This window comes from Haliotis rubra, unplaced genomic scaffold (assembly GCF_003918875.1).
Source record: "Haliotis rubra isolate DU_JTF1 unplaced genomic scaffold, ASM391887v1 Scf156, whole genome shotgun sequence".
NCBI classification, from domain to species: Eukaryota; Metazoa; Mollusca; class Gastropoda; order Lepetellida; family Haliotidae; genus Haliotis; species Haliotis rubra.
Genome location: NW_025765514.1, coordinates 738,414 through 753,720, shown reverse-complemented (window position 1 = coordinate 753,720; position 15,307 = coordinate 738,414). Strand labels below are relative to the sequence as shown.

Sequence of the window (15,307 nt, the reverse complement as noted above, 5' to 3'; positions counted from 1 at the left end):
CTTGTCTGGGTTAATTCTAGGTGTGGGGCTGGTGGTGTCCTAAAAGAGGATCTTGTTCTCTGCTATGTGGTTAGGCTAACACATTCACAAAATGGCCACGCTGATGCACCATGAACAGTAATTGCTACGTTGATGCCGACATGGTTCATCCGTGAACAATTACGTTTAAAAATGCAGATATATATCGTGACTTGGAAATATGTGAGGGGCGGTGGGGTAGCCTAGTGGTTAAAGCTTTGGCTCGACACGCCGAAGACCCGGGTTCGAATCCCCACATGGGTACAATGTGCGAAGCCCATTTCTGGTGTCCCCCGCCGTGATGTTGCTGGAATATTGCTAAAAGCGGCGTAAAACCAAACTCAGTCAGTCAGTGGAAATATGTGAATCGTTCTTTTAAAGCACGAACGACATTAAGATGTATTTGTAAATTTAACAATTAATGTTTTTTTCTCAATAAACTGTTGCATTTTATCGTGAACTTTCACTAATGCTTATATGGGTTTCCGGGTCCGGCTCGAGGCTCACGCGTTTCCTTCTTTCGCGGTTCATAATTCATCAATAACACTTAAGTAACTTTAATTTAAAAAGACACGAACACAATTAAATCACCAGTGAATAAGCCGCGAGAGAAATGAATTCACTCAATATTGCAGGCATTATAAATTGCCACTAAGGAAAGTCATCATGATTAAAATATCAAACCCTTTACGATGGAAGAAATTAATGCCGAAAGCCGTATGAGGTCTTATTGTGTAATGCATGGTTGGTTTTTCTTTGTATTTGGGGACGAGTAAGGTTATTTAGTTGGAGCATGATGCATATTTCTACAGCCTGATGCCCAACCGCATTGCTTTCCGCGAACTAAACTACCTGACGGCGCGCCCTCTACCGGCCAGCCGAACCTCGTCACGTCAAGCCTCGGAAAGATGGCGACCGAAGCTCGGAAACAAGGAGGCAAAGCCAGCCCAGTTGTCGCTGCGTGTGCGAATAAGACGAAAGATCAGGTATCAAAATTATTATATACCGTATATATAAACATGTAAGAAGGTGACTGTATGTTTGTTTTAGAGATCGGGGGTGGATTTCATGGTGAATTACGGTTAATAAGTTAGGTGAGTGAAAAAATTCGTGCAAATTTCTCTCAATATCTGAAGGGCCCTGAAGTATTTTGTCACATATCTCGACATCCGTGAGTAAAGGAGAGTAACTACAATATATATGAGATTCTAGACTGTTTGTACATGACGAATGCAATACAAATAGGTGGATATTGGTCTACATAAAAGCGTACTAAACGTTTCCTAGGCATGTATTTTGCGATGTCGGCTGCTCGCCTATATGGGAATCTGCTTGTTCGTCTGTCCCTATATGCTGCAGTAGTCAGGCTTGAAGCTAGCGCTCTGGTAGTTACGTTTATTTATGAGTCTGTCTGAATTGCGTCCATATACGACTAAATCTGTCACCTAATTTCCCACCCATGTCACCAAAATTACATATTTTATCTATGCATACTATATTTAAAAAATATATATTGGCTTTGAGTACTTGCAAGCTGTTCAACCTAAACCAACCAACATAGAAAACGTTCTAGGTAAAGCTTTATGTGAAGCTTGAAAAGGTTTATGATTTTGGAATGATATTTCTGGAAATGTTCTAGACCGTGTTTTATTAATCATTAAATCATAAACTGTTAAATTTGCATTGCTTCCTGGATGGTATGCCTATATTATTTCACTGTAATACTGGGACATTATGCAGAAATATATGACATCTACTGGTATTTTGTCTCTTTCTACTCTGAACAATTTTGAGTAATTAATTTCTATTAAGGCTGCAAAGGTGAAATATTAGTTTTGGGTAATGACACCTGTTTTGTTTGTAAACACATAGCAGTGATTGGGAGTAGGGGGCTGCTTTGTGGTAAATATACTTGTCAGCCTCAGAACACCTGGGATTGATTCTCTCCCATTCTTGGTTTTCACATGGATGTGAAACTCTTTCAACCATTCTGCTTCCTCTGAATGAATTTGTTCCTAAGATTGTCAAATAAAAGTATTTTTTGGAAATACTTTTTCTTGAAAGTATATATTTTTCAAATATGCTTGAATTTAAGCAACAATGATTCATGTGAAGGGAAAACTGGATGAACAAAATGTCTGTTACGAAATTATTTTCTCTCTCTCCCTGGATAATATTTGAAAATACTGGAATTGCTATTTTGTTATTTTTTCAATAAGCATTCCTCAAGATGATAGATAATGTTTCATTCCATGCTGTCATGTGTCTAGCTGATACATACATACATACATACATACATACATACATACATACATACATACATACATACATACATACATACATTTTTTTTTCCCTCGTTCACTGGATGTCAATCTCAACGGCGCATCATATTGTCAATCTCAACTCCCTGGGGAGCATACAACTCTTGCAGCCACTAGGCGCACCAAGTTATTGTGGCATTCCCATCCTTACGAGCTGGGTGGACTGGGACACATAGTCACAGTACTTTGTCCAAGTTTACTGCACGTTGCTGTACCCGCAACTGGGTGTTTGAACGTTTGATTAGGCATGTTTTGTTCATGTTTTGTGCTGGTTCGTTATGGTAGAACCAAGCTTAGTAATACAGTAAATTCTATCTGATTGACATCTGCAGGCAAACTATAAACTTGTTTGTACAGACCCAGTCCATGCAGTGTTATCTGTGAAGCTAGCCCAGAGGTGTGGTCAGTGTGTCCAGTAGAGACACTTTACCACAGCTATATACTGTGTACTTAAGCCTAGATCTCTGTGTACATGTGTAAGAAATAGGTCATGGCTTGGCCTGAATGGAGGTGGATGTACAGACTGAACATCTACAGTATAGGAATTTGTTATGCAATTTTGAGGAATGATCCTCTCGTTTTGGGTGTGGCGGTGGGGTAGCCTAATGGTTAAAGCGTCTGCTCGACATGCTGAAGACCTGGGTTCGATTCCCCACATGGGTGCAATGTGTGAAGCCCATTTCTGGTGTCCCCTACCGTGATATTGCTGGAATATTGCTAAAAGCGTCGTAAAACCATACTCACTCACTCACTCACTCACTTAGTTCATAGGGAGATGATGTTTCTTGGGCTTCCTGAACACATGTCTGCTGTAAGTGATAAGTATTCAGTATTCAGAGTATTAAGTCATTCCCTGATATTTGCAGCATAAGCGTGTTGTAATGAGAGTAAAATGTGGATTGGCCGGTCAGTGTTTGACTTGCTGATTGGGTGTCATCATGCCTCATCATTGTAGATTGTTACATTGTCTCAGTGTTTTATTTCAGACAATACCATATAGTTTCAGATTAGTGCAATTTGCCATCAGTGACAACACATATTGCTCACCCACTCCCATCCAACTTCCAGTAGTTTGTGGGGCGGCGCGGTAGCCTAATGGTTAAAGCGTTGGCTCGTCACACCGAAGACCCGGGTTCTAATCCCCACATGGGCACAATGTGTGAAGCCCATTTCTGGTGTTCCCCGCCGTGATGTTGCTGGAATATTGCTAAAAGCGGCGTAAAACCATACTCACTCACTCACTCCAGTGGTTTGTAAAGCAAATGTCATTGTCATTGCAAAGCTTATCCAATACTCTCTCACTTCTGCTACGGGGTGGTGGGGTAGCCTAGTGGTTAAATCGTTCGCTTGTCACACCGAAGACTTGGGTTCAATTCCCCACATGGGTACAAGTGTAAAGCCCATTGCCGGTGTCCCCCGCCGTGATATTGGTGAAATATTGCTAAAAGCAGCATAAAACAAGACTCATTCTGACTCACTGACTTCTGCTACTTGTATGTTAGAGCAGAGCATTGCTAAGTGACATGTTGTAGAGACAAAGAAGCAGTAGTATGTGACTAAATGTTGTTTAATGCCACAGTACGCAGTATTGTAGCTGAATATGTGGCCTCAAGCTTGGACTGACTGACTGACTGAGTTTGGTTTTACTCCACTTTTAGCAATATTCCAGCAACATCACGGCGGGGGACACCAGAAATGGGCTTCACACATTGTACCCATGTGGGGATTCGAACCCGGGTCTTCGGCGTGACGAGCCAACGCTTTAACCACTAGGCTACCCCACCGCCCCCCTCAAGCTTGGACCAGAAAAAACAGTTTATGCTGGTCATCAGAACTGTGCCAACACGTTACCCAATGGGTAACCAGACTGCCTCCTGTATCTTTAGAATCTCTATAGACTGAATATTTGTCCAGAGTAGCTTATTTGACCTCACAAACAATCGAAATTTCGACTTCATGGAAACTTGTTTTTCTTTTCAGAATCTGAAGAAATACAAGCAGGCACACAGCATTGGATCTCGCAAGTTGCGCGAGAAGTTTGTATCTTATAACGACACATACCCAATGTACGAGTCAGTGATCCAGGTGTACCTGGAAACAAACAAAGACACTCTCATGTCCAAACAAGACCACAAGGCCAAGAAACGCAAGCATGATGAGATGAAAGAACCAAACAACAATGTGGTTGTCAAACCAGATAAAAAACAAGCAAAGAAAGAAAAGACTGAGAAAAAAATCAAATTAGAGAAAAAAGATAAGTTGGGTTCAAGTTGCAAAGATTCTAGTTCTGACAAAAATACAGGAAAGTCAGCCTCATTTGCTAAGAAAGTGTGCAAGGAGACTTCAAAGGGCAAGAACATGAAAGTTAAAGTGAAGAAGCCCAAGAAGGAGTTTAATGTGTATCAGTTCATGAGGCTGAAGCGGGAAGCAAGTCTAAATGCTTCTGCCAGAGTCAATATCATGTTCGAGAAACTTCCTGCTACTCCAAAGAAAACTAAACAAAGTAAGGAAGAGTCCAATGCTCAGTCCAGTGAAAAATCTACCAAGGAGAAAACAGGACCCAAAGAGAAATCCACAAAGGACAAAGTTAGCAAATCAGTCAAGGAGAAGGATAAATCCTGTAAAGAAAAAGTTGAAGATGTCAAGAAACAACGAGAAGAGATTATCAAACATAGAAAGGTAAAAATTGAAGAAAAAAAGAAAAATGCCAAATTGGATAAAAATAAAAACAAGATAGAATCCAAAGGAAAGACTTTGAAAAAAAATTAAGAAATTATTACCAAAATGTAAAGCTAAAGACAAAACTACAGATAAAAAATCAAATATTAAAAAGAAAAAGGACAAAAAAGATGATTTAAAGAAGAGAGTGAAAGATAAAATGAACTTGGTTGGAAAAACTGGCAAAAGAATAGCCAATCTGAATGCAAAGGCTTTGATGGCTGCCACGAAGGATGTGAGACCTAGTTTGGAACGTGCTGCTCGGATTGACCGCTTTTGTGTTTCGTGGAAACGCGTATCAATAGCTAGCAAACATCACCCCGCAGCACGATGGGTAGATGGGCTGGGTTCTACAGTGTGCTGCGCAACACAAGCCAGTGTGTGCATCTCCAAGAAAGAACAACAGATTTGTGAGGAATCTAAGACCACTACAACAACTGTGATGACTGCCATCCAGAAACCACCGACAATACCCGAATCAGAGGCAATCAGTGACGACCGCCCGTCCAGTGTTGTGGACGTGGTCGGGGCCCATACCCCAGTGAAACCCTTGTCCCGGGACACCCCACTGCATCACGCCCATGTTCTCATCCAATCACAACTGTGTTCCTCCATGTAATGGGTTCTCATGTGGGTCTGGTTCAGAGAGGTTTGTGGCGGCAGGGCAGTACCAGTCTCTGACGCTCGGAGGTATTGGGAGTCTCAGCAGCATTCAGATGATGTCCTACAACCACCAGTCCCCCTACAGAAGCGCATTCAGCGTGCCATTCAACCACGCCACTATTCCATCTTACAGTGAGTATGCTAATCTTAGTAAGTATTCATCTATATGGTGAAAAACACACACTAGTTGATAGGGCTGTGAAATATAACCAGTTTATCGGAATTTACCGGTTCAGACATGAAAACGATACGTATTGCGATACGCTGATCGAAAAACGGTATTTTGACTTGCATTCGGAAAACTTAGTAACACTCGGAAATCTTCGGATATTTCCTTTTTATCATTTGTGCTAAATATTATTCACATTTTTATTTTTAATCATGAATAAAAGCTTAATCAAGCATAGTGATTTTGCTGTGTATTTGCTCTATAAATCAAGCATTACCTCGATTATAAGCAGTTTTTTGTTTAAAAATACTTCATGCAATATATTGCAATACATATCGCAATACATGCTTTCGCAACGCAATATATCGCAATATGAAAATTCTCTGCAATACCCACCCCTACTAGTTGACAAACAGAATATATCCAGGGGTTGAAATATATCAAGAACATGTACTATGTAAACATTTACAAATACCCCAAAGGTTTAAATTTCTACTAGGCATTAATATACTTTTAACATTAACAAAACTATCAAGGCTTGGGGCAAGTGCTGATTTCATCCCTGTGGTCCTGGTAGTCAGGTTCTGTGGCCACCTGGGTTAGACGCCATTTGTCATATACAGCTAGTCCACTGCTCAGTTTGAACAAGTGGTTTATGTAAAAGCTGGATGTTGTGTGAAAACAATTGGATCTATCTACATTTGTTCACTTTTCCTGGACTAGTTGCCATTTCTATGTGTGAGTGGTTGGTTGCACATGGGATGTTGCTTATATATCGACCATTGGTTTTTCAATCGATTAGTTACAGGCATCAGGGATACAGCTGCAGTGTTAAGCAACAAGTACAATTAAATGTATGTACAGATAAGTGAAAGCCATAGATGTCAGAGGGTAAATTTGAGTAACCTGTTATAATCATTAGAGATGCAGAAGATGCAGTTTTGATGGGTTTACTGAAAGTATGTCACTGTACGTGTGGTTCACAGAATAACAAATCCTAGCTTATGCTTGCAGCCACTAATTTATTTAACTCTTGTTTCATGCATTAAATGCTGCCATGATATTGCTGGGTGGACCAGACAATCCAGTGATCAACAGCATAAGCATCGGGAACTGATGACATGTGTCAACCAAGTCAGCGAGCCTGACCACCCGATCCCGTTAGTCACCTCTTACGACAAGCATGGGTTACTGAAGATCAATATTCTAACCCGGATCTTCACGGGTTCTTGAGATCATAATGCCACCTTATGATCAGAATTCAGTGTTGTATGTGTAATGCGCTTGTCATTGCAGGTTACTACGGTGGGGGATTTTACCAGCCAAACCCTCCGGTGTTGCACCAGTCCATCGACCCCTGCTTGCTGCCTCATCACCTCCCCGTGCCGGTCCCCCATGCACAAGTCAAGGTTCTCATCCACAACCCTGACAACTCCCACGACTGTGCGTTCTCCAACTACACAAAACACGACAAGGAAATCCCTGAGGATCCAGCTACTGGGAACACCGTCAGCAAGAAGCCAAAAGGAGATAACAAATCGAAGCCAGAAAACCCCAAGCCAAAGAAAAAGGTTGAGAGAAGGCGCAGCAAGAGTCCGAAGGATGACGGGGTGGAGAAGAAGGGGGGTAGTAAAGTAGTTCCATCAGCCGTGCAGCGACAGATTTCTTCACCCCCGCACAGCTGGACGTGGTCAGGGGAATCTGAGATGAAGGTGGTACCAAGTTTGGTAAGTGTGCATTGAAGTAAATGCATTCTAAGAGCATTAAAATCTTCATATGTCAACTTGTTTTGGAATCAGTACAGTGTCACGGCTCCATAGTGTAATCAGCTAGTGGGATGAAAGATAATATGACTGTAAATCTCGTATCCCTTGTGGGCATCTGAGATGAAGGTGGTACCAAGTTTGGTAAGTGTTCATCTGGGTTTGAAACATAAACATTGGAGTAAGTGAAGTCTATGGGCATTAAAATCTTCATATATTTAGTTGTTTCGGAATCAGTGCAGTGATTCTCATGGCACACACATAAAGGGATGTTTCCTGTGTACAGAATAATGATCACATTTAGGCAACCTTTGTCTCAGATGATTTTACAGCACAAACTTTGATCACCTCACTTGACTCCATAGAGTGTCAAGGCTTCATAGTGTAATCAGCTAGCTAGTAGGATGAACGATGATATTACTGTAAACATTCTATCCCCTGTGGGCATCTTCGGCTGTATACTCCCCAGGGAGTTCAGAATGAGATTCATGTGCATGCTGATCCTCCGGCCAGGATAATAGATCTGTTGAGTTAAGCATTCTTCAATGGATGGAATGGCACAATATTCATACACTCTATTATGTCTACTGTCCTGTGTTGTGTGTTCTGGACTGTGTGTTGTCTATTTCAGGGGGACTCCCCACCGGTCAAGAGGAAGAGTTACCCAGCCATTAGACACAGCAGTGGGGATATCATCCGAGTGAGAGACTGTGTGCTACTACGATCTGGACCAAGAAAGAAAGACATTCCATTTGTAGCCAAAGTTTCTGCTCTTTGGGAACATCCCGATGACAGTCAGTATTTGTTCTGATTGATCCTAAAATGTATCTTTGTAATGATAGATACATGTCACTAGAGACACTAGTACTCATATCTGCAAGTTTAATATGCGCATAAAACACTCTTGGGCCATCACAGATGACTTGAAACACAACCAAAGCATATTTTCATTGCTGCGGAGTTCTTTGGTGGCAGATAAGTCATAAGGGGTCGGTGGGGTAGCCTAATGGTTAAAGCGTTGGCTCGTCACGACGATGACCCGGGTTCGAATCCCCACATGGGCACAATATGTGAAGCCCATTTCTGGTGTCCCCCGCCGTGATGTTGCTGGAATATTGCTAAAAGCGGCGTAAAAACCAAACTCAAGTCAGTCAGTCAGTCAGATAAGTCATAATGAATTTGTAGGTAGAAGTCACATCTTTCATCCCAGAGTATCATATAAGCAGGATATTCTCTGTTCGAAACAATATTTTACAGCACTTAATAAATAGATCTACAACAAACCAATTAATCATCATTGTGAAGTTAAAATTTGCTGAACAAAGCAAAGATTCTCTTTTGGGATATCAGCGATTCATAGCACTGTCTGTCTTTTGGGGCTGGAGTGTCTAAAAACATGGAATCAGGTTTGTTGTATATTGGCTGCAATGACTGTTGAATATAGAGAGTTCTCGATTGAAAATCATCTTTTGACTATCCATTGTGTATCCATGGTTACAGGTGAGATGATGATGAGCTTACTGTGGTACTACCGTCCGGAACACACAGAGATCGGCCGTAAACCACACCATGTAGACTGTGAAGTGTTCGCTTCAAAGCACAAGGATGAGAACAGTGTTGCCTGCATTGACGACAAGGGCTATGTGCTCACCTTTAACGAGTATTGCAGGTAGGCACAAGATTCTCATGAAACAATGTATAAAGATAAAAGGTGAGGTAAAGTATGGTTTGGAAGTGGCATGCACCATACAGACTCAGATCCAACCAGACCTGGTTTAATCCCCTTAAGACTTCCAAAAGTAACATCTTCTAATGCAGAGCTCCAGATAAGATTTAGCTCATGTGGGTACTGTACCCACTGTATGTTTTTGGAGTGGGTATTATGAATGTTGTGTGGGTATTTCATTTTCCGTTACCCACTGCTTTCAAATATGTGCGTATTTCAGTCACTTTACTCACCTAAGTATTACGTCATTGAGTAAGTTTACTAAGCAGGTATGTTCTGCCTTATGTCATACCTAATCAAAACCAACTTAAATATAATGGAAATAATTTCATAAAAAATCACTCATCCTATACTGACAGTACAACACTTGTCCTATACAAACAGTACAACTTGATAGCAATCGATGTCTTTTTCATTACGCAAGCAATTTTTATAAATATATTCCGTATGCATTTGATTTAAACTTTTTGCGTATCTAACATTTTAAATGCGTAACTGATACACAACAATTATTTTTCAATGCGTAATTGGAAACTTTCTATGCGTATTTTACCCGGATACGCAGCTTATCTGGGCCTCTGTAATGTCTCTTAGTATGACATCAAACCCCCAACCATCCACTCTCCACTGAAGCACTGAGATGGTTGTATCCTGAAACAAACAAATCTATTCAATAAGTTTTCTGAGACATGCCAAAAACTATTTTGCCATAAATCAACATTTCAATTAATCCGTAGCTAATCTTCTGACTTTCAAAACATTGACAAAGATATTCCATGTGTAAAATGTGAAGACAATTTCTACCAGGTAGAGTTATCTCCCTTCCATTGTGTCACCGTTCCTTCATGCTTTCAGCCTTTCTTGCAGTGTTTTCTTCTTCATGGCTGTGATAACGTTCTGTGTAGACTCAGGCATCAATTGAGCATTAATGTGTCAGCTAGGGGTGGGTATTGCAGAGAATTTTCATATTGCGATATATTGCGATGCGGAAGCATATATTGCGATATGTATTGCAATATATTGCAAGGATTATTTTTTAACAAAAACTTCTTATAATCGAGTTAATGCTTGATTATAAAGCAAAAACACAACAAAATCACTGATTGATTAAGCTTTTATAAAAACTTTTAATCATGACAAAATAAAAATGTAAGTAACATTTGGCACAAATGAAACAGGGAAAAGAACAACTAAAAAAACGGAAATATCCGAAGATTTCCGAGTGTTACGAAGTTTTCAGAATGCATGTCAAAATACCGGTTTTCGATCAGCGTATCTGAACCGGTAAACCGGTTATATTGCGCAGCCCTAGTGTCAGCCCCATCACAATACTGAAATAGTGGTAATGGTTTGTCTACTTGCTTTGGGTGGTGGGGCAGCCTGGTAGTAAGGCGTTCGCTCGCTGTGCCGGAGACCCGGGTTTGATGCCCCACATGGGCACAATGTGTGAAACCCATTTCTGGTGTCCCTTCTGTGATATTGCTGGAATATTGCTAAAAACAGCATAAAACTAAACTCACTCCAACTTGCCTCAAATCTAGCCTGCATCCTACACTGAACATTGACATATACGAAATAATGTTCGATGCTGTGTTTTCCCAGTGGGATTGCAGATGTGAACACACACCCAGAAACCTATGCTGGAGGTGAGTTTAAGGATTGGTTGATCAGGCTCTGGGTCTTTGTTGAATGGTCATTGTACACTATAGATGTTGCAGATAACATCAATCGCTGGTTTGTGTACACCATGTTTGAATATTTACAGGTCACTATCATCAAGATCATATTGCTGAATGCGGAGTTACCAACAAACAGTTATAGATAGTGTGTCTATTTATCAGTGCATCAGTTTCCATGGTTAAGAATCATATACTCAGTCATATATATATATATATAGACACACACACACACATATCCTTGCGTAATAGGGGCGGTGGGGTAGCCTAGTGGTTAAAGCGTTGGCTCGTCACGCCGAAGACCCGGGTTCGAATCCCCACATGGGCACAATGTGTGAAGCCCATTTCTGGTGTCCCCTGGCGTGATGTTGCTGGAATATTGCTAAAAGCGGCGTAAAACCAAACTCAGTCAGTCAGTCCTTGCGTAATAGTGGGGCAATGGGGTAGCCTAGTGGTTAAGGCGTTTGCTTGTCATGCCAAAGACCCGGGTTTAATTCCCCATATGGGTACAATGTGTGAAGCCCATTTCTGGTGTCCCCCCCGTCCGGCTGATATGGCTGGAATATTGCTAAAAATATTTACTTCCTGTGGTTTAGACTGTAAAACATGTTCAAACTCACTCACTCACAAACAATGGTATAATAGAATGTCACTTTTAATATTTTCAACTTGATTAATGTCCGGGTAAGTCAGCTTCAAAGTTGATAACCCGGTTCGATTCCCCACATGGGTACAATGTGTACATATGATATGTGGAATATTGCTAAAAGTGGCGAAAAAACTAAACTCACTCACTCACTTGTATAATATGTCAATCAGAGGTTCTCCATAATGCAGAGGTTCTCCACAATGCAAAATAATGGGTAAATATGGAATACGCAATAATCAAACTTTTAACTTTCAGACATCTGCAATTTCAACACAGCAGTGTTTGATGTTTTATAATACTGTGACAGAAGGATGCTCACTTTACCTTTTCTGTCTGCAGGTACCGAGCGGAAGTCTCCCGAAGTGATCAGCATGCTTGTGTACGATCTAAAGTAGTTCCTGACATGGAAGGAGATAATCCTATCCTCCATCGTATGCCAGGAGTTGACGTCGACCCATCCACAGTGTTCGTATGTCGACAGGTGTATGACTTTAGGCAAAAGAGAATGCTTAAAAACCCATCTTGAGAACTGACCCTGAGTTTAGTGACCGGTACTGGACCATCGAGTGTGAGTTCGCGACGACAGCATAACCTTCACATCTCGACCAATAGGACCCACACCTCCCCTTGGGGGGCACAGTGTGCAATACATTTTTATCAAGGACCTTTTCAGTATTGCAGCTGCCTTCGTTTGGAGGACAGCATGTTTCAGTGTTTGAATGGTGAGAGTGTCTACCTGCCTTATTCCATGTACACAGATGCTGTGCAAGACGTTCATCACAGTGTCCCAAGTAGATGAGTCTGATGTCTCTCAAGGTAAAGACATCTCTCCTGAGGTGATGAAGATTGAAACGTCTTGGTACATCTTGGTAGAAGTCAACAATTAATTGTTATGTTGAACTTACGTTTTCTTCCATGCCAAACTACATTACCGTAGTCCTGATGCTAAAACACCCATTTAGCAGCAAATGTTCATACATTTCTATGGTAACGTAAACCACAAATTGAAGTTTTTGAATAAGTCTTTCTATTTGTATGAATGTTTGTGGAATAGTTTGTAGCCTATATTGCTTAAGAAATTAGGAGACTTTTTATGTTAAAACCTTTAATATATTCAACCTTTGGGAGGGACAACCATATATATCATTCTTTTTATATAAGCACTTGTAATGTAATGAAAACCATTTTTGTATATCATGGAAGGTGAATAATATCCTTTTCAAAAGTTTAGTGGCATATTTGTATAATTCGTGCATTCTGAGCAGTGCCATATATTATTTATGAGATGTCCAATGTGATACAATACTTTCATAAATCTAAAAAGTTTCTAGACATGTGACATTAGTTTAAAATATATTTATAGAAAAAATGGCTCTTTTGCAGCCCAGCAACACAATAGATATTCTTTGTATTATGAATAATGCAGAATGTGTAGTTGTTGCCATGGTTACATGGTAAATGTCTAGAACATACTCACAGAATATGATCAAAGAGACCTGAATCAGCACGTGCTGACACTGCACTTTTTCCCTAGATCTGAACTGTCTCCTAAAAATCATGTGTATGCCTGAGTGCAGAGGGGGTGGGTGAAGACCACGCCCTAGTGTGTTTGTGTGATGTGGTGTCTCAAAATAACAGTTCTTAATGAATATCTTCACAGCTTGATCTCGGTGTTTATCAAGATGTGAACACTGATGATTGACACCAACAATGTGATTTTTTGGTATGTCACATTTTTTTACTCTGTGCTGTTCCAGTAGATTGTCTGCAGTGGTCAATGCACTGTTTACATTATGTCAGAGTGATGTCATGGTTGTCAAAATATCAGGCATGTCTGGATGACAATTTGTTGACAATATGATCATGATAATACATTAGATTAATGTTAACACCCACAGTGTGAAGATATATCATGTGTGAAGCCCATATCTGGTGTCCACCGCCTTGATATTGCTTGAATATTGCTAAAAGGGGCAAAAACCAAACTCAGTCAGTCAGGAGTGAGGATAGATCATGTGATTATCAAGGGTATGTGACTGTGTCAACAAACTCAGGGGCAAAATTTTATGTCATTATTTGGTTAAGATTGATTAGAAACAAATGATACAGCTTTTAAAAATATCCCAAAGTAACAATCTTTAGAATGGTAATTGATCAAACGGCTTTGTGGTACTGCCACAACAAAACTAAGGTAGTGCCAATGCCAAAATATTTGCAGAAATTGTCTTGAACAGAATAGAATACAGAATTTGTGTACACATGACACTAAGATGTGTTGGATGTAGACACCTGGATGTGCCCAGGTGTGTACAGGTGTGTTTGTATTGTCTGCGTCATTTCCTTCATCCTTGTTTATTGTTTATCAGTTTTATACGTTAATTTATTTTTTATGTTCATGTACATGCAGAAAGCTTCTGAATGTATGAATTAATCTCTTTTTATGAGGACAATTGAAATTTTAGTTCAGAGTTTATTGAATGTTGGGATCAATTAGTTTTATATGATTACATGTTTTGAGTATTTAATTTTTGGTGATATCATGTACATAATGTAGAGAATCTCTCAGTGCAGACAAACCCTGGTGTCTACCATTCTATAGCTGGCTAGAGCCAAAGGGTTCCTTGGGGGCACCCACTTGCATTGTGTCAATAATGGTAAGTTCGGCATCTCGATGTTCTTTAGTTCATTGGATGCCAGCAACTGCGGTACCTCAGGAACTGTTACATCTATGATCACCTGAAACTCATCAGTGACTACAGGAAGTGCAATACATGCTCTATACAGGTGTACTACACTCAAGGAACCCCTCTATTCCAGCTTACCACCTATAAATATGTTCAGTACTGTTCTTGTGGACGGACAATTTTAGTGTCATATCATCTCCGAAATGGGATATTGTGGCACACTATGGTTTCCAGATTTGCCGAACCAAGTTGTGCCAGAAATGGTAACAAGACAAATTTTAATGCATTGTATCCACTCACAGTTAATGCTCTTTGCATAACATTATTATTACCAGGTCAAGCGGTCAGTGTGTTAGAGTATGTATGTTTCAGGTGACTGAACAATGAATTTGTTAGTGGAATTCAAGTCACCCAAACTTATTGTTTTGTTATGAAAACTGTACATTTTGAAACCTATTATGGTTGTATTATGACAACAGAAAGTTGCAACACAGACTTGGGGCTAATGGATAACAAAAGATTGCTTGTGTCGGTCTGGTAATGTGCTGTGATGAGATCTGTGTATATATATAACACTGCCATGGTGATGTACAAGCAATAAGGTGGACAGACCAGGAATATATAAAGCAGAGAGGTTTTAGGTGGCTATAACTTGTGATATCAAATGGATTTAGCAGGTAAGCCCTATATTCCTGACTGAGGAACTCTACATACACAATAAGCACAAGGGTTTTCTTTATTCAGCCGCTCAGCACCTAAAAGTGGGTATTGTAAAAGGTATTTCAAGTTGAAGATTGTTATAAATATTTATTTTGTTTGTATAGCCTTTGGAATTATTTTCAAGACAGACATAATAGGAGATCTGAAGAGGTGTCATATATTACTGACTGAAAGGTTTAGACTATAGGTGCTTGGGTTCT

The 15,307-nt window shown here is 40.2% G+C and overlaps 1 protein-coding gene across 1 annotated transcript in view; it reads left to right on the top strand.

Annotated features, from left to right (window-relative positions):
* LOC124270910 overlaps positions 1-13,609 on the top strand; it is a 44,981-nt gene extending 31,372 nt beyond the window's left edge. Inside the window, exons 2-7 of the mRNA XM_046705971.1 lie at positions 4,320-5,094; positions 5,610-5,852; positions 7,186-7,616; positions 8,284-8,446; positions 9,153-9,321; positions 12,043-13,609. Of these exons, the coding sequence (XP_046561927.1) occupies positions 4,320-5,094; positions 5,610-5,852; positions 7,186-7,616; positions 8,284-8,446; positions 9,153-9,321; positions 12,043-12,229 (1,968 nt within the window). The 3' untranslated portion in view covers positions 12,230-13,609. The remainder of the gene's footprint in view (positions 1-4,319; positions 5,095-5,609; positions 5,853-7,185; positions 7,617-8,283; positions 8,447-9,152; positions 9,322-12,042) is intronic.
* Positions 13,610-15,307: the final 1,698 nt, after the last annotated feature.